This window comes from Chlorocebus sabaeus, chromosome 6 (assembly GCF_047675955.1).
Source record: "Chlorocebus sabaeus isolate Y175 chromosome 6, mChlSab1.0.hap1, whole genome shotgun sequence".
In the NCBI taxonomy this organism is placed as follows: Eukaryota; Metazoa; Chordata; class Mammalia; order Primates; family Cercopithecidae; genus Chlorocebus; species Chlorocebus sabaeus.
Window position 1 is genome coordinate 25,643,995 of NC_132909.1, and position 19,411 is coordinate 25,663,405.

General features: G+C 48.0%; 1 protein-coding gene across 2 annotated transcripts in view; it reads right to left on the bottom strand.

Annotated features, from left to right (window-relative positions):
- WDR88 (WD repeat domain 88) overlaps positions 1-19,411 on the bottom strand; it is a 43,315-nt gene that overhangs the window by 13,646 nt on the left and 10,258 nt on the right. The window contains exons 3-8 of one of the 2 annotated variants that reach the window (XM_073016671.1): positions 17,343-17,431; positions 13,999-14,062; positions 12,518-12,656; positions 10,502-10,631; positions 4,688-4,875; positions 830-912 (exon numbers count right to left, since the gene is read on the bottom strand). In XM_073016671.1, coding sequence (XP_072872772.1) covers positions 830-912; positions 4,688-4,875; positions 10,502-10,631; positions 12,518-12,656; positions 13,999-14,062; positions 17,343-17,431 — 693 coding nt within the window. Of the gene's footprint in view, positions 1-829; positions 913-4,687; positions 4,876-10,501; positions 10,632-12,517; positions 12,657-13,998; positions 14,063-17,147; positions 18,023-19,411 lie in introns of those variants that run through there. The other variant, XR_012093202.1, reaches the window with a different exon arrangement.

Here is a 19,411-nt window from a genome sequence, read left to right on the forward strand (position 1 = left end):
CCACTCTGAGTTGGGGCTCCTCTCACTTGTACCCCAGAGCATCCAGTTGACGTCTCCATTTTGGAGCCCCACGCTTTCTGTGCATGCCTCACTATGGTATGTGTCGCTCTTCATGGTCATTTCTGGTTTTTGTTTGTTTTGTTTTGTTAGAGACACAGCCTCGCTTAATCACCCAGGCTGGAGTGCAATGGCACAATCTCAGCCCACTGCAACCTCCGCCTCCCGGGTTCAAACGATCCTCCCACCTCAACCTCCCAAGTAGCTGGGACTACAGGTTCACACTACCACACCCGGCTGATTTTTGTATTTTTAGTAAAGACAGGGGTTTCACCATGTTGGCCAGGCTGGTCTCAAACTCCTGACCTCAGGTGATCCACCCACCTCAGCCTCCCAAAGTACTGGAATTACAGGCGTGAGCCACCGCGCCCGGCCCTGCACAGTAACTTCTGCTGTTCTTGCACACTCCCACCTCAGGGTTTTTGCATCAGCTGTTCCTTCTGCTTGGACTGCCCTTCTTCTTCAAGATCCCCACTTATGCAGTCCTTTCTGTGCTCAGCTCAAACACCTCCTTCTCCGGGAAGCTCTCCCTGCCCGTGCAGTGTGGATGGGTCCCCCGCATCTGTCACCATCATGTCACCCTGTTGTGGTTTCTCCATTTCACTCCTCACTGTTGGTGGTGTGTTTGCTGGCTTCCTGTCTGTCCTTCATCAGCCCACGGAGGCATCTAGACCTGTGTCGCCCACGGCTGTATCCCCAGCACCCAGCACTGAGCATGGGAAGGACTCAGGAGGGAAGTTCAGATCCTCAATCTCATGCTGGCCACATGTACCTTCAAGGAGAGCTTCCGGTAGCCTTCTGCTACGTCCCAAATAGCCACAGTCCTATCAAATCCTCCAGAAATGAGAAAAGAGCCTGCAACCGAAAATGAAAGGGTGGAGATTGGGGTCATATTTCTAAGCCAAGTGAGCCCAAAGCCAGCTGAAGATGCCTTGGCAAGGTGCCACCTCAGCTTATTCTGATGACACTGAAACCCCTTCCTGGGGTGGCTCCATCACCCCAAGCCAATTACAGCTGATTCTCATCATTCACAGTAGTTATGTTCTATGACAGGTGTCCCCAACCCCTGGGCCACAGACTGGTACCAATCCGTGGCCTGTTGGGAGCTGGGCCACACAGCAGACAGTGAGTGGTGGGCAGGTGAGCCAAAGCTTCATCTGTATTTACAGCCGCTCCCCATCGCTCATATTACCATCTGAGCTCTGCCTCCGGTCAGATCAGCTGCAGCATTTGATTCTCACAGGAGCATGAACCGTATTGTGAACTGCACATGCGAGGGATCTAGGCTGTGCGCCCTTTATGAGAATCTAATGCCTGATGAATCTGTCACTGTCTCCCATCAGCCCCGGATGGGACCATCTAGTTGCAGGAAAACAAGCTCAGGGCTCCCACTGATTCTACATGATGGTGACTTGTAGTTCACTGTATATTACAATGTAATAATAATAAAAATAATGGGCACAATAAATGAAATACACTTGGATCATCCCGAAACCATCCACCACACCTCCCATTTGTGGAAAAGTTGTTTTCCGTGAAACCGGTCCCTGGCGCCACAAAGGTTGGCGGCCTCTGCAGTTTTTGCAGACACTAAATTAGCAAATACTGAGCCATCACTCCTAGGGGAAATACAGGGTCAGGTTCCTGTGAGCCTCTGGTCACATTCTCATCAGTTGATCAGTACGTAACCTTGTTTTATGTGTGTTTCTGTTTAAAGACACCTTATTGCATATCTACTGTTGATTTGTTTACATTGAACTCACAGCGAACAGCTATAACTCATGCATGAATGGATGCACGCATTTTCCCCATCATAGCGCTCTTGCACTTAGGAACAGTAAACAGCACTTCAGCACTGTGGTTAGGGATCATTTTATTTATTATTTATTTATTTATGTTTAGAGACAAGGTCTTGCTCTGTCACCCAAGCTAGAGTGCAGTGGTGCAATCCTAGCTCATAGCAGCTTCAAACTCCTGGTCTCAAGTGATCTTCCCAATTCAGTTCCCCAGTAGCTGGGACTACAAGCAGGTGCCAGCACACCTAGCTAAATTTCTTTTTTTGGTAGAGATGGGGTCTCACTATGTTGCCCAGGCTGATCTCAAACTCCTAGGCTCAAGCAATACTCCCACCTCAGCCTCCCCAGCACTGAAATTCAATCTGTGAGCCACCACACATGGCCAAGGGAGCCATTTTACACAGGAAAATCACCAAAAAAAAAAAAAACAAAAGAAAGCCTGGGTGTGGTGGCTCATGTCTTTAATCCCAGCACTTTGGGAGGTGGAGGCAGGCAGATCACATGAGGACAGGCGTTCAAGACCAGCCTAGCCAACATGGTGAAACCCCATCTCTACTAAAAACACAAAAATTAGCCAGGCATGGTAGTGTGCACCTGTAATCCCACCTTCTTGGAAGGCTGAGACAGGAGAATCACTTGAACCCAGGAGGCGGGGGTTGCAGTGAGCCAAGATCGCACAACTGCACTCCAGCCTGGGCAACAGAGGGAGCAAAACAAACAAACAAACAATCAAACAAACGGTGGCACTAAACAGACCACATAAAGGACATTTTACCACTTGGGAGGTGAAACAAGAAGGCAGAGTGTTGCCTTGTCCAGCCTCAGCTGGGAGGTGACTTAGATTTTTTGCTGCTTTTCACGTCTGTGAGTGACCTTGAAAGTGCCATGAATGTTGACTTTAAGTTTCCAAATAGATATCAGCAAGAAGGTGAATTCACAAATACAGAATCTGGAATAATAATGATTGACTGAATGTGATTCTTTTTTTTTTTTTTTTTTTTTTTGAGACAGAGTCTCACTCCGTCACCCAGGCTGGAGTGTAGGAGCACAGTGGCATGATTTTGGCTCACCTGCATGTGATTCTGAACCCCGTAAAGCCAAGGACAGCAGCTGGCAGGGCGTCTCACAGTGGGACTTAGACAAGGGGTGCTGCTGAAGAGGGCAAGTTGCCCAGAAACACCCTAGCACTTCTCAAGCCAAGCCCCAATGGCATGTGTGCCAGCTGAGGCCCCCAGACACACAGAGCTTCTCACCAGGAGAGGGGAGCATACGTTTGGCTCCTGAGTGTCAAGAGCACCCACTTTCCTCCCTGGAGCTGGCTAGCTGCGGTGGCTTCCTGTCACTGCCCCCATTCACATCTATGTCCCTTTATCTGGCAACAGCTCCCCACTTTCCTATGGGGAAACACTCCTTCCCTACTCTTAGTCCCTCTGCATCAGGGGTTCTGACCCCAAACCCTAGCTCTGCAGGTGGGCAAGTCACCCAGACCTGGCCAATCAGAGGCTGTCATTGCCCCCTAAGTGATTCGTTAAGAGATGGACATGTGTCCCAAGCTGAGCCAATGGGAGTCTTCCCTGGGACTTGTTCTGGCACCATCAGACAGAGGGTCTGTTTCTCCAGGACTGCCAGGGGCTAGAACCAGGCTGAGCTGGACCACTAGAGGTCCTCTTTACCTCTTTTATTTTATATATACATACACACACACACACACATTAAAATATATAAAATAAAATTATATATAATTATATATGATAAAAATATATAATATATATTTATAACATATATAAATATATATTATATATTATATATTATATAATATATAATATATAAATATATAATATATATATAAATTATAATATATAATCATATATATATATATTTTTTTTTTGAGACAGAGTCTCTGTCACCCAGGCTGGAGTGCAGTGGTGCTATCTTGGCTCACTGTAGCCTCCGCCTCCCGGGTTCAAGTGATTCTCCTGCCTCAGTCTCCTGAGTAGCTGGGATTACAGGCACCCACTACCACACCTGGCTAATTTTTGTATTTTTTAGTAGAGATGGTGTTTCACCATGTTGGCCAGGCTGATCTTGAACTCCTGACCTCAGGTGATCTGCCCACCTCAGCCTCCCAAAGTGCTGGGATTACAGGTACGAGCCATTGTGCCTGGACTTTTTTTTTTTTTTTTAGACACAGGGTCTCACTCTGTTGCCCAGGCTGGAGTACAGTAGCACAATCACAGCTCACTGCAGTCTCAAACTCCTGGGCTCAAGTGATCCTCCCACCTCAGCCTCTTGAAGAGCTGAGACTACAGGTGTGCACCACCACACCCAGCTAATTTTTTAGTTTTTTTGTAGAGACAGGGTCTTGCTATGTTGCCCAGGCTGGTCTTGAACTCCTGGCTTCAAGCAATCCTCCCACCTCAGCCTCCCAAAGCATTGGGATTACAGGCATGAGCCACCGCATCTGGCCATCTTTGCCTCCTTGGGGGTAAAGACTGATACACAGGGAAGCTAGGTTGAGAGACAGAGTGGAAGAGTTGGGTTCCCAGTAGCATTGACTCTCTTGTCCCATCGATGCCTGAAGTCAGACCTGCTCTTGGAGTTTTCCATTACAGGATTAATCAATTTCTTTGGTTGCATAAGCCACATTGAGCTGAGTTTCTACCACTGTAAACTGGTGCCTGTGGTCTTCCCTCTTGGCTTTTTTGTTCTCGTGGGGAAGAATCCGCCCTCCCTGTCAGCATCATTGGAAATCACTTCTCCATTTGAACGGAACATGGAGAACTCTGCCCAGCACTCCCATGGGAATGAAGGCCTTCTGTGTGTTAATTACTCACTGTCTCTGGCAAAGTGACAGGAACTGACGGAACCTTCGTGGCCCTGCATCAGGGTCACACAGGCTCCGCGGTTTCGAAACTCCCCTGTGTGGACGTTCCATATTTTTAAGTTTTTATCCCAGGAGCTTGTACACAGGAAATGGCCACTGAAGGTAAAACAGCAGTTTGAGATTGCATTGGAATGTGCCCTGAAACACAGATGGTGAGGTGCACACATTAGTGCTTTGCTCCTGAAGGACCTGAAGACATACCTAAGCGGGGGTCAGTCAGCATCTCCTGTGAGCTCATGTTCATCTTGCCTTCGATCGCTGCCTACCGTGGTCCAGATATGAATTGCTCAGCCTGTCACACTGTTCCAGCGTTTCTCAACCGCACCAATTTTTAGAAAAATAATAATAGAGACAGTGTTTCGCTCTGTTACAAAGGCTGCTCTCAAACTCCTGGGCTCCAGTGATCCACCTGCTTTGGCCTCCCAAAGTTGAACTGTGATTACAGGCGTGAGCCACGGCACCCGGCCAACCACACCAAGGTGGACATTTTGTGCTGGGTTACTGAGTTGTGGGGGCCGTCCTATGTTCTGCAGGAGGTGGAGCAGCATCCCTGTCCTCACTAGATGCCAGGAACCCCCACATCCAGTTGTGACCACAAAACACGTGTCCAGACATTGTCAAATGTCCACTGGGGCACAAATTGCCCTCGTTTGAGAAGATTCTGCAGTATTCCCTTGGCGCTGGAGGGAAAAGCAGCTGGTGTCAGGAGCGGCTGATTGACAGGCAGCTTTTGGGACTTGGTGCTGGATCGTGCTTACACAGAGGCTCTCTCCTGCTCCCCATCTTTCCCCCGACAATGTCAGGCATGGTCTCCCCCTGTTCCACCCCTCTCTTCCTTACTCCTCTGCTTCTCCACCCCAACTATTCACTCTCCCTTTTTCTTGCTTGTATCCTCATTTGTCTTCAGTGCTATTCAAGTATATTTCAGTGTTGTATATTTAATTAATACAATTTTGGGTTATTTGGCTGGGTGCGATGGCTCATGCCTGTAATCCCATTGCTTTGGGAGGCCTAGGTGGAAGGATTGCTTGAGCCCAGGATTTTGACAGCAACCTGGGCTACATAGCAAGACCTCATTTCTACAAAAAATATGAAAATTAGCTGGGCATGGTAGCACGTTCCGGTAGTCCCAGCTCCTCTGGAGGCTGAGGCAGGAGAATCACTTGAACCCAGGAGGTGGAGGTTGCAGTGAGCCAAGATTGTGCCATTGCACTCCAGCCTGGACAACAGAGCAAGACTCTATCTCAGGAAAAAAAACAAAAAACAAAAAACAAAAACCATGGGATTATTCATTCCCATTTTTAAGCATCTTCTTTTTCAGAAAAATAATAATAATAAAAAGCCTGTCTGTATTTTGCCACTTTTTGTTTGTAACCCTCAATGTCTTTCTCCTGTGATTCACACCTCCTCTTGTAAGCAGAGTTTTCTCTGAGTAACCTGGATCATAAAATCAATCATTTGACCTGAAGAAAAGGTTGAGCGAAATGATTTTCTACAGCTCAGGTCAGAGTTTTGGAACCCATTTTGGTTCTTTGAAATGCACAAACTGAACAAGGCCAAAGGAGAAGAAATGTCAACTTCGCAGGGGCATCCAGGATAAACCTCACCAATTCCCAGTGCCTGGTGAGGTAAGAACCATGCTGGCGTATCATGGAGGTTGACTGCAAGCTCTGCCAGAAGCCAGACATTGTCATTGAGGTTTAAACCAGAGGTATACCCAAAGGATTATAAATCACTCTACTATAAAGACACATGCACACGTGTGTTTATTGCAGCATTATTCACAATAGCAAAGACTTGGTATCAACCCAAATGCCCATCAATGATAGACTGGATAAAGAAAATGTGGTATATACACACATGGAATACTATGCAGCCATAAAAAGGAACGAAATCATGTCCTTTGCAGGGACATCATTCTCAGCAAACTAACACAGGAACAGAAGACCAAACACCACATGTTCTCATTCATAAGTGGGAGTTGAACAGTGAGAACACGTGGACACAGGGAGGGGAACATCACACACTGAGGCCTGCCAGGAGGTCGGGGGCAAGCGGGGGAGGGAGAGCATAGGACAAATACCTAATGCATGTGGGGCTTAAAACCTAGATGACGGTTGATAGGTGCAGCAAACCACCATGGCACATGTATACCTATGTAACAAACCTGCACATTCTGCACATGTATCCCAGAACTTAAAGTAAAAAAAAAAAAAAAAGACATAGCAATTTTTAAATAAAAAGGCCGGGCGTGGTGGCTTACACCTGTAATCCCAACACTTTGGGAGGCCGAGGCAGGCAGATCACCTGAGGTCAGGAGTTCGAGACCAGCGTGGCCAACATGGTGACACCCCATCTCTACTAAAAATACAAAAATAAGCTGGGCCTGGTGGTGGGCGCCTGTAATCTCAGCTACTCGGGTGGCTGAGGCAAAAGAATCACTTGAACCCGTGGTCTGTCAAGAGATGGAGGCTGCAGTGAGCCGAGATCGTGCCATTGCAGTCCAGTCTGGGAGACAAAAGTGAGACTTCGTCTCAAAAAAATAAAATAAAATAAAATAAAATAAAATAAAATAAATAAACCAGAGGTATCTCTATGGACTCTCATCTCACATAAATCCCACTTCTCACAGAAGGCCATTTCACCTGTACAGAGGTTTGGTGAAAATGGCTATGCTGCACGTACAGTTCTGGACAAGACAGAGTCAACTTCTTAAGTGATTTTTTTAAATGGCTGAAATTTTACCAAATTTGGCAAAATATATAAACTTACAGATTCAAGAATCTGAGTAAAACCCAACAAGATAAATCCAAAGAAATCTATACCCAGACACATAATTACACATCTGAAAACTAACAACAACAAAAATATCTTGAGAGCAGCAAGAGAGAAATGACTTTTTACCTATAGGAGAAAAACAATATGAATGAGAGTGTAAATGAAAACCACAGTGTCGCCAGGCACAGTGGCTCACACCTGTAATCCCAGCACTTTGGGAGGCCGAGGCGGGCGGATCACAAGGTCAGGAGTTTAAGACCAGCCTGGCCAATACGGTGAAACCCTGTCTCTATTAAAAATACAAAAGTTAGCTGGGCATGGGGGCAGGCGCCTATAGTCCCAGCTACTCAGGAGGGTGAGGCAGGAGAATTGCTTGAACCTGGGAGGCAGAGGTTGCAGTGAGCCGAGATTGCACCACTGCAAATGATATAGCTGGTCTTGCTAGAGGATTTAAAAAATTCATAATCTCGGTCAGGCTATATCATTTTCAGTTCTCAGTGCAAAATTAATAAGCAAGGTCCCCATTCCTGAAAAAGCTAAGCACAGTATTACCATATGATCCAACAATTCCACTCCTGGGTATACAGAGTAAAGAATTAAAAACAGGCCAGGTGCAGCGGCTCACACCTGTCATCCCAGAACTTTGGGAGGCCAAAGTGAGAGGATCACTTGAGTTCAAAAGTTCAGGACTAGCTTGGGAGACATAATGAGACCCTGTCTCTACAAAAAAAAAAACACAAAACTTAAAAATTAGCCAGGTACAGTGGTGTGCACCTGTAGTCTCAGCTACTCAGGAAGTTGAGGCAAGAGGATCACTTGAGCCCGTGAATCCGAGGCTCCAGTAAGCTATGATCACACCACTGCACTCCAGCCTGGGCAATAGAGCAAGACCCTGTCTCAAAAGAAATAAAATAAAATGAAAAGAATTGAAAGCAGGAACTCAAAGTTACATGTACATGTGTTCACGGCAGCATTATTCCCAATAACTAAAAGGTAGAAACAGCCTAAGTGTTCATCAACAGATGAACAGATAAACAAAATATAGTGTGTACACCTATAATGAAGTACTATTCAGTCATCAAAAAGAATGAAGTTCTTAATCCCAGCACTGTGGGAGGCCGAGGCCAGGAGTTTGAGACCAGCCTGGTCAACATGGTGAAACCCCGTCTCTACTAAAAATACAGAAATTAGCCAGGCATGGTGGTGGGCGCCTGTAATCCCAGCTACTCAGGAGGCTGAAGCAGGAAAATCACTTGAACCCAGGAGGCAGAGGTTGCAGTGAGCCGAGATGGCACCGCTGCACTCCAGCCTGGGCGACACAGAGAGACTAAGTCTCAAAGGAGAAAAAAAAAAAAAAACAGGAATGAAGTTCTGATGTTCCAATGCAGGCTACAACACAGATGAACCTTGAGGACATTAGTTTAAGTGAAATAACCCCATCACAAGAGGACAAATAATGTATGATTCTACTTATATGAAATATCTAAAATAGGCAAATTCATAGAGACAGAAAGTAGAATAAACATTACCCAGGGCTGGGGGCATGGGCAATGGGCAGTTATTGCTTAACGGGTAAGAGCTTCTGTCTGAGATGATGAAATCATTTTGGAAATAAATAGTGGTGATAGTTGCACAACACTGTGAATGTAATGAATGCCAGAGAATTGCACACTTACAAATGGTTAAAATGTCATGTTTTATGTTGCATATATATATATATATTTTTTTTTTTTTTTTTTTTTTTTTTGAGACAAGAGTCTCACTCTGTCACCTAGGCTGGAGTGCAGTGGCACAATCTTGGCTCACTGCAACCTCCTCCTCCTAGGTTCAAGCGATTCTCCTGCCTCAGCCTCCTGAATAGCTGGGATTACAGGTACCCGCCACCACGCCCAGCTAAATTTTGTATTTTAAGTAGAGACAAGGTTTCATCATGTTGGCCAGGCTGCTCTCGAACTCCTGACCTCAGATGATCCGCCCCTCTCGGCCTCCCAAAGTGCTGGGATTACAGCCATAAGCCCCCGCACCCGGCCCAAAATTTTTTTAAATGATAATGTAGTATCTCCAAAATGACTTAATTCATTTTATTTATTTATTTATTTATTTATTTATTTTATTTTATTTTTTGAGACAGAGTCTCGCTCTGTCACCCAGACTAGAGTGCAGTGGTGCGATCTCGGCTCACTGCAACCTCCGATTTCCAGGTTCACACCATTCTCCTGCCTGAGCCTCCTGAGTAGCTGGGACTACAGGTGCCCGCCACCTCGCCCGGCTAATTTTTTATATTTTTAGTAGAGATGGGTTTTCACCGTGTTAGCCAGGAGGGTCTCGATCTGCTGACCTCGTGATCCTCCCACCTAGGCCTCCCAAAGTGCTGGGATTACAGGTGTGAGCCACCACGCCCGGCCTATTTATTTTTTTAGACAGGGTCTTACTTCATTGTCCAGGCTGGGGTGAAGTGGTGCAATCATAGCTCACAGCAGCCTCAAACTCCTGGGCTCAAGCAATCCTCCAGCCTCAGCCTCATGAGTAGCTGGGACTACAGGTGTGTGACACCACACCCAGCTAATGTTTAAATTTTTTGCAGAGATGAGGTCTCATGACATTGCCCAGGCTGGTGTTGAACTCCTGGCCTGAAGTGATCCTCCCACTTTGGCCTCCCAAAGCTCTGGGATTACAGCCATGAGCCACACGCCCAGCCAGACCTTCCCATTTTACAGGAGATGCTGGAACTTCACATTTTGTGGGATTCTCTGCACAATGGTTTCTACTAGTGGCTCACATTGAAACAAATGCATCTGAGGCCCAGCCAAGCCCACAGGCTGCAGCTGATGGCTCCCTCCCGCCTGCCTGTCCCCAACCTTCTCGGAGCACCCATGACCAAGCTACAGACGTGTCCACATGGATGCTGGCTTGTGTGGAATCCAGGAGGGCATGAATGGGGACGCCCTGTCCAAACTCCCTTCTGACCTCCTGGGGTCCAACTCACTTGGTGATGGTGAGCAGCGTGGCCTGGGATGTAACGTCCCAGATCTTGATGCACCTGTCCAATGAGACAGAAGCCACCCTCTGGCTGTCGGGGTCAAAGCAGCATGACGTGATGGACCTTGTGTGATGATCTGCAGAACACAGAAGAAAGGGACTCGAGATCACGCCTTCCACATGCTGGGCTGGAGGACTCCCACGACTTCCCCAGCTAGCGACAAGATTACAAAACACAATTCCAGTTTTCATGAGGAGCTACACACCTGCACAAACATTCCTGAGTGACTACTATGTCCCAGGCTTTGAACCGGGAGCACACCTGGCCTGTTCCCTGCCCCTACAGAGCTCCCAGCCTGATGGAGGAGACACCCCGGAGCAGGCAATGACCTGCCACATGCCACGGGTCATGAGATGAGTGCACTGGCCACCAAGGCCCAGACAACAGAAGCCTGGCCACCCCGAGGGGTCCAGGAAGGGCCCAAAAAGTCAGCGAGGGAAGCAGAAATGGAAGAGCACTCTAGAAAGAAGGAACAGTGCCTGCAAAGGCCTGGGCTGGATCATGGAGCAGTGTGGGGCAAAGCTGGAGTCTGAAGCATGGTGGGGACATAGTGTCAGGTGGGCTATTAGAGGCTACTAGGGAGGCTGTGGGGCAGTGTACATGGCATAGTGCCACATCGTTAAAAAGAAACACAAAGCACATACGAGAAGCAGTGTTGTGTGTGCAAATGTGTACGCACAGGGACACACACACGGTTCAGGAAGGCCACGTATGGTTCATAACAGGTGCCTCTGGGGAGGAGACAGGACAGACACAGCAGCCTTTTGGTTTTTTCTTTACATAATGAACGATTTTTTTTTAAATTTTTGAGACAGAGTTTTGCTCTGTCGCCTGGGCTGGAGCACAGTGGTGCAATCTCAGTTCACTGCAACCTCCGCCTCCTGGGTTCCAACAATTCAACCTCAGCCTCCTGAGTAGCTGGGATTACAGGCACCCGCCACCATGCCCAGCTAATTTTTGTATTTTTAGTAGAGATGGGGTTATACCATGTTGGCCAGGCTGGTCTCGAACTTTTGAGCTCAGGTGATCCACCCGCCTTGGCCTCCCAAAGTGCTGGGATTACAGGCGTAAGCCACCGCGCCCAGCGCATAATGAATGTCTTTACAATGATTACACATTTTTTTAACTTTAATTTTAAGATAATTGTAAACTCACATGGAGGTGTAAGGAAAAACAGAGAGATCAGCCATATCCTTCACCCAGCAGCCCCTATAGTAGTAACTGTCATATGACAATTACTACTATTCCTATATTTTAAAACTAGGCCGGGCGCAGTGGCTCATGCCCACTCGAGGCCAGGAGTTTGACATCAGCCTGGGCCACGTAGCGAGACCCTGTCTCTACAAAAAGAAAAAAAAAAGAAAAAAACAGGTAAAAATATTAAGAAGGCTGAGCCTCCATTCAATAAAAGATTAGGCTTCAATGACCACATGAGGTTGGAGTCAAACATTGTGTCGTTTGTTAAAAGCACAAGACTGAATGAATGGAAAAGCATTAACTGAAGAGGATCAGTTTTGGGGTGTTTTTTGGGTTGTTTTTTGTTTTTTGGTTTGAGATGGAGTCTCACTCTGTCTCCCAGGCTAGAGTCCAGTGGCTCAATCTCAGTTCATTACATTGTCCACCTCTGGGCTCAAGTGATCCTCCCACTTCAGCCTCCCAAGCAGCTGGGACTATAGGTGTATGCCATCACACCTGGCTAATTTTTGTATTGTTTTTGGTAGGGACAGGGTTTCACGCTGTTACCCAGGCTGGTCTCAAACTCCTGGGCTCAAGCAACCTCTCAAAGTGCTGGGATTACAGGTGTAATCCCAGCCACCGCACCTAGCCTAGTGTCCCAGCTTTAATGACGTGCTTCATACCATTACGGTTTCACCAAATAACGCAATGGAAGGTCACTGTCAGTCAGTGACAAGTGGCTATTCCTATGGCAGACTAAAGAGTCAGGGAGCCGCACACCCTCACCTTTGATGACGGAAACAGTGGTGATGTTCTCAGCGTCCATTATGCAGATTCCATGATCCACGTCGAAGCCTGAGACTACGTATTTACCATCAGGAGAAAACTTACAGGAGACGATGAAGGTGTCATACCTGACCTTCCACTGAAATGAGCCAACAGTCAAAAGGTTGTTTTAAGCCAGGTGTGGTGCGTCGCACCTGTAAACCCGGTGCTGGAAGATCGCTTGAGACCAGGAGCCTGAGACCAGCCTGGGCAACATGCAAGATCTCTACAAAAGTAAATCATTAGCCAGGTGTGGTTGTGCTCGCCTGTAGTCCCAGCTACTTGGGAGGCTGTGGCGGGAGGATCATCTGAGTTTGAAGCTGCAGTGAGCTACGATGGCACCACTGCACTCCAGCCTGGGTGACAGAGTTTGCAAGACCCTGTCTCTAAAAATCGTCGTCATCATCATCATAAAATAAAAACTTGGCTTATCTTGTCTTTCTAAAAATGTTTACAATGAATATAAACTGACCTTTGCACTAACAAGAAAGGTTGTTTTTTTTTTTTTTCTGTTGCCCAGGCTGGAGTGCAGTGGCCGGATCTCAGCTCACTGCAAGCTCCGCCTCCCAGGTTTAAGCCATTCTCCTGCCTCAGCCTCCCGGGTAGCTGGGACTACAGGCGCCTGCCACCTCACCCAGCTAGTTTTTTGGTTTTTTTTTTTTTTTTTTTTTTTTTTTGTATATTTTAGTAGAGACAGGGTTTCACCGTGTTAGCCAGGATGGTCTCGATCTCCTGACCTCGTGATCCGCTTGTCTCGGCCTCCCAAAGTGCTGGGATTACAGGCTTGAGCCACCGCGCCCGGCCGAAAGGTTGTTTTTTTAAGGAAAGGAAGGAGGAAGGGAGAGGAAAGGCCTGCAGGAGCTGAGCGGGAGGGACCGCAGGGGTGGGGCAGGAGACCCCGAGGAGGCCCCTGAGCAGGGCTGAGGCTGCCTGGGGCGGGTGCAGGGCCAAGTGGGAGTCTTGGCCCTGTGGGATGGATGGAGAGCGGCCCCCTCCAAGATATAAAGAGAACAGACTGGTAAGGGCCAGAACCCTGGTTCTTGGGGGCACATGGCCTTTGTCCCATGGCCTCAGCCCCACTTCCTCCCTAATCAAATCCAAACATCTTACCGGGGAGCCCGGAATACCAGCCCCCACATCCCACCCCCCATTCTGGCTTCTTTCTGTGTATCCAAATGCGTCCCATCTTTCAAGCAGAAGCCTTGGTTCCATCTGCCTCCTCCAGGAGTCTTCCTCCTCCAGTGCCCGCCCTCTCACCCTCCAGACTTTTTACAAGCAATGGCTGTTGTGGGGTGCAGTTCACATCTGTACCTTCCATCCCCAGGAACACGCTTCCTTCCTAGAAGAATGGAGTTCTATCACCTCCCCCTACCCAGGGTCCAACCCAAAGCTGCCTGAGGCTTGGTCAATCTGCAACGTGCCCACTGGGCAGGCATACGTACCAGCAGCTTGCCTGTCTCCAGGTCCCAGGCCCTCACAGTCTTATCGTAGGATGCGGCAATGACTCTGGAAATAAGATGATGAACATTGTTTCTTTTTTTTTTTTTTTTTTTAGACAGGGTCTCCTTCTGTTGCCCAGGCTGGAGTGCAGTGCAGTGGTGCAATCCTGGCTCACTGCAACCTCCGCCTCCCAGGTTCAAACGACCCTCCTGCCTCAGCCTCCCGAGTAGCTGAGATTACAGGCGCCCACCACCATGCCCAGCTAATTTTTGTATTTTTAGTAGAAACAGGGTTTTGCCATGTTGGCCAGGCTGGTCTCACACTCCTGACCTCAAGTGATCCACCTGCCTCGGCCTCCCAAAGTGCTAGTATTATAGGCGTGAGCCACCGCGCCTGGCCAAACATTGATTCTTAACAACAGAGACAGTTAGGTCTGTGGTCCTTTTATCCTCCCCTCCCCTCCTTTCCTTTCCTTTTTTGAGACAGGATGTCACCCTGTCATCTAGGCTGTAGTCCAGTGGGGCAATCCTAGCTCACTGCCACCTTGAACTTCTGGGCTCAAGTGATCCTCCTACCTCAGCCTCCTGAGTAGCTAGGACTGTGAGCACTCACCATCATGCCTGGCTTTTTTTTTTTTTTTTTTTTTTTTAAGAGACAGAATCTCACTATGTTGCCCAGGCTGGTCTCTCCTGGCCTCAAGCGATCCTCCCACCTCAGCCTCCCAAAGCACTGGAATTATAAGAATGAGCCACCATGCCTGGCCTGCCTGTGACTTCTATGAAGACTTTTTTCATTTTTCTAATTTAGGACCAAGATTATAAATAATACAATCATCTTTAAAAGACTGCTCCATCACCCATCGTAGGGACCATTCAGTTCTCATTGAAACTAGAGAGAACCAGCCAAGCAAGGTGGCTCATGCCTGTAATCCCAACATTTTGGGAGGCTGAGGCAGACAGAACACCTGAGGTCAGGAGTTCAAGACCAGCCTGGCCAACATGGTGAAACCCCATCCATACTAAAAATACAAAAATTAGCCAGGCGTGGTGGTGCGCACCTGTAATCCCAGCTACTCGGGAGGCTGAGGCATGAAAATATCTTGAACCACGAGGCAGAGGTTACAGTGAGCCGAGATCACACCACTGCAGTCCAGCGTGGGCAGGAGAGGCTCCATCAAAAAAAAAAGGAAAGAAGGAAGGAAGGAAGGAAGGAAGGAAGGAAGGAAGGAAGGAAGGAAGGAAGGAAGGAAGGAAGGAAGGAAGGAAGGAAGGAAGGAAAGGACGGAGGGAGGGAGGGAGGAAGGAAGGAAGGAAGGAAGGAAGGAAGGAAGGAAGGAAGGAAGGAAGGAAGGAGATATAACCTAACACACAAGGAACCACAGCACCATCATCCCCCATACTCTTCAATCACCCACACATGCTCCTTTATATCAAGGGCTTTCAAAGTATCATTTCTTCTGTTTTCCTCTTCTTCTTTTTTTTTTTAAGACAGAGTTTCGCTTGTCGCCCAGGCTGGAGTGCAACGGCATAACCTCGGCTCACCACAAACTCCACCTCCCAGGTTCAAGTGATTCTCCTGCCTCAGCCTGCTGAGTAGCTGGGATTACAGGCATGTGCCACCGTACCCGGCTAATTTTGTATTTTCAGTAGAGACGGGGTTTCTCCATGTTGGTCAGGCTAGCCTTGAACTCCCGACCTCAGGTGATCCGTCCGCCTCGGCCTCCCAGCTGTTTTCCTCTTCTAAAGGGGTCTCTGCACCCACAAGGATCAATCACTTTGCTCTCTGCTCACATGTCTGTGTTTTTATAGGAATATAGTTTAAGAGACTACTTATTTTGTTCTGAAATGTTTTCTTGTACAAAAAAACATAAATGTATCCTTGTCTTCTTACATGGCATGTTTCTGGGGCAAAGTTTGTCCTCTATATAAGATAAATTCCCATGTGGGCATGGTGACTCACGCCTGTAATCCCAGCACTTTGGGAGGCCGAGGTGGGTGGATTACCTGAGGTCAAGAGTTCGAGAACACCCTGGACAACATGGTGAAACCCCTCTCTACTAAAAATACAAAAATTAGCCAGGTGTGGTGGTGTGCACCTGTAGTCCCAGGTACTCAGGAAGCTGAGGCAGGAGAATCACTCGAACCCGGGAGTTGGAGGTTGCAGTGAGCCAAGATCGTACCACTCTACTGCAGCCTGGGCAACAGAGCAGGACTCCATCTCAAAAAAAAAAAAAAAAAGATAAATTCCCATGAAACTTACATTTTCTTTTTTCTTTTTTTTTTTTTTTTTTTTTTTTTTGAGGCAGAGTCTCGCTCTGTGGCCCAGGCTGGAGTGCAGTGGCCAGATCTCAGCTCACTGCAAGCTCCGCCTCCCGGATTTACGCCATTCTCCTACCTCAGCCTCCCGAGTAGCTGGGACTACAGGCGCCCGCCACCTCGCCCGGCTAGTTTTTTGTTTTTTTTTTTTTAGTAGAGACAGGGTTTCACTGTGTTAGCCAGGATGGTCTCGATCTCCTGACCTCGTGATCCGCCCGTCTCGGCCTCCCAAAGTGCTGGGATTACAGGCTTGAGCCACTGCGCCCGGCCGAAACTTACATTTTCATACCAGTTTTCTGCTAACTATTTTATAGCTGCTGTTCAGGGTTAAAGTAAATCCATTTTAAAACAAATTCCTAGTAAGGGTGGTGGCTTATGCCTATAATCACTGTATTTGGGAGGCCAAGACAGGAGGATTGTTTGAGCTCCGGAGTTTGAGGCTGCAGTGAGCTGTGATTACACCACCACACTACAGCCTGGGTGACAAAGCAAGACCCTATCTCAAAACCAAAAGAGGCCGAGCACAGTGGCTCACGCCTGTAATCCCAGCACTTTGAGGCACCAAGGCAGGACTGTTTGAGCCTAGGAGTTTGAGACTAGCCTGGGCAACATGGCAAAACCCATCTCTACAAAAATACAAAAATTAGCCAGGTGTGGTGGTGCACACTTGTAATCCCAGCTACTCAGGAGACTGAGGCAAGAGGATCACTGAGCCCAGGAGTCCATGGCTGCAGTGAACTATGTTTGCATCACCGCACTCCAGCCTGGGCAACATAGCAGAATCCTGTCTAAATAAAAAATTAAAATTAAAAAACGCCAGGTGTGGTGGCTCATACCTGTAATGCTAACACTTTGGGAGGCCAATGCAGGAGGAGAATCGCTTGAGGCCACAGGTTTGAGACCAGCTTAGGCCACATGGTAAGACGCCATGTCTATTACTTAAAACAAAAACAAAAGTGTCACAGGCATGCCTATCTATGGCCTGCCTGCTCGCCCTCCCTCTTCCCAGTGTAAGATGAGGCAAAGATCACCTGCTGCTGTCGGCTGTGATGCTGCACTCTACAACAGGAGCCTTGGGCCTGTGCTCAAAATCGCGAACCACAGAACCATCCACCGCATCCTCAAATCAATGGGGGAGAGAGGAGAAGAGAGTGGTCACTGCCGTGTTTGCTGAAGTCATAAATCGAGGTCAACATTAGCCCTTAGCTTATCTCTGGTAGCAAAATCTGAGAACTCCACGGTCCTGGGACTCTCACTCAGCTCCGAAAGAGGAAAGGACTCTGCAACATGTCCCCTGAGCGGGAAGGACACCCTTGCCATTCTTGGCATCCATGGGAAATTACCCCACAATTCCACAGACACCAGGTGGAAACTGGCCATGCTGGGGGCAAAGCTGCAAACGGATGGTGTTTTCCTTTCCTACCGGCCAAAAAGGCTTTGCAGAATCTAGCAATGTCTTCCGGGCCGGGCGCGGTGGCTCATGCCTGTAATCCCAGCACTTTGGGAGGCCGAGGTGGGTGGATCACTTGAGATCAGGAGTTCGAGACCAGCCTGGCCAACATGGTGAAACCCCATCTCTACTAAAAATGCAAAAATTAGCTGGGTGTGGTGGCACGCACTTGTAGTCCCAGTTACTGGTGAGGCTGAGGCAGGAGAATCGCCTAAACCCAGAAGACAGAGGTTTCAGTGAGCTAAGATCGTGCCACTTCATTCCGGCCTGGGCAACAGAGCGAGACTCCGTCTCAAAAAAAAAAAAAAGAAAAGAAAAGAAAACGATCGTCTTGGGGTGTGGGATCAAGGCCCATGCACGCACTCTGGGCCGGCTGCGGCCAGCTCAGGGCAGCGCCAGAATGGATCAGGGTCCGTGGGGCTGTGCAGCTTTAGACTCAACAGTGACACCACGTGGCCAAGAGCAGGAACAGTGACTGTGCACAGTTTGGCCCACTCCCTCCACACTGGGCATTTGGAAGCAGGACCCCACCCCTGTGGACCCAGACAATTTAAAAGGCAAATACTGGTTAGACTTCAAATGAATGAGGGAAAGGGGGTCTAATAAATAGTTGGAAAATGAAGGAGATGTGACAATATTTGGCGTCTAAGTTTATGGTGAGTACATATTCAGTATTTCGGTACAGTCCCAATTTCATAAATGTATGCGGACGTGCGTGGACAGGAAAAAAATACCTATGCCAACATTTTCACAGCCGTTAACTCTGGGGTCAATGGAAAGATGAGTTTTTTCTTTCTTGTGTTTTCATGTCTTTCCTGTAATAAAATCATATTACCTTTGTAATAATATGAGAAAAACTACCAAACTTTTTTTTTTTTTTTGAGACAGGGTCTTGCTCTATCACCCAGGCTGGAGTGCAGTGGCAAGAACACGGTTCACTGCACCCCTTGGCCTCCTGGGCCAAAGCCATCCTCCCATCTCAGCCTCCCAAATCACTAGGACCACAGGCACACGCCACCGCACCTGGCTAATTTTTTGGTTTTGGTAGAAACAAGGTCTCACTATATTGCCCAGGCTGGTCTCAAACTCCTTGGCTCAAGCGATCCTCTTGCCTCAACCTCCAAAAGTGCTGCGATTACAGGCATGAGTCACTGTGATCAGCATTTTTTTTGTTTTGTTTTGTTGTTTTGTTTTTGACACTGGATCTCACTCTGTTACCCAGGCTTCAGTGCAGAGTTGCACTTATGGCTCACTGCAGGCACCACCTCCTGGGTTCAAGCAATCCTCCCGTCTCAACTTCCCGAGTAGCTGGGACTACAGAAGTGCACCACCATGCCTGGCTAATTTTTTATTTTTTATTTTGTAGAGATGAGGGTCTTGCTACATTGCCCAGGCTGGTCTCAAACTCTTGGCCTCAAGCAACCCTCTCGCCTCAGCCTCCCAAAGTGCTGGGATTACAGACGTGGGCCATTGCACTCAGCTTTCTAGGAGCCTTAAACCCTTTCTTAATCCTCTGGGGTAACTGAGAGGCCCAGGGGCAAGGGAGACTCTCCCCTTGTCATTGCCCAGGGGATAGGATGGTAACTTACCACCTGTACGGTCCACCTTGTATCTTCCAATTCCCCCACATTATTCCCCCTCCCACCACCA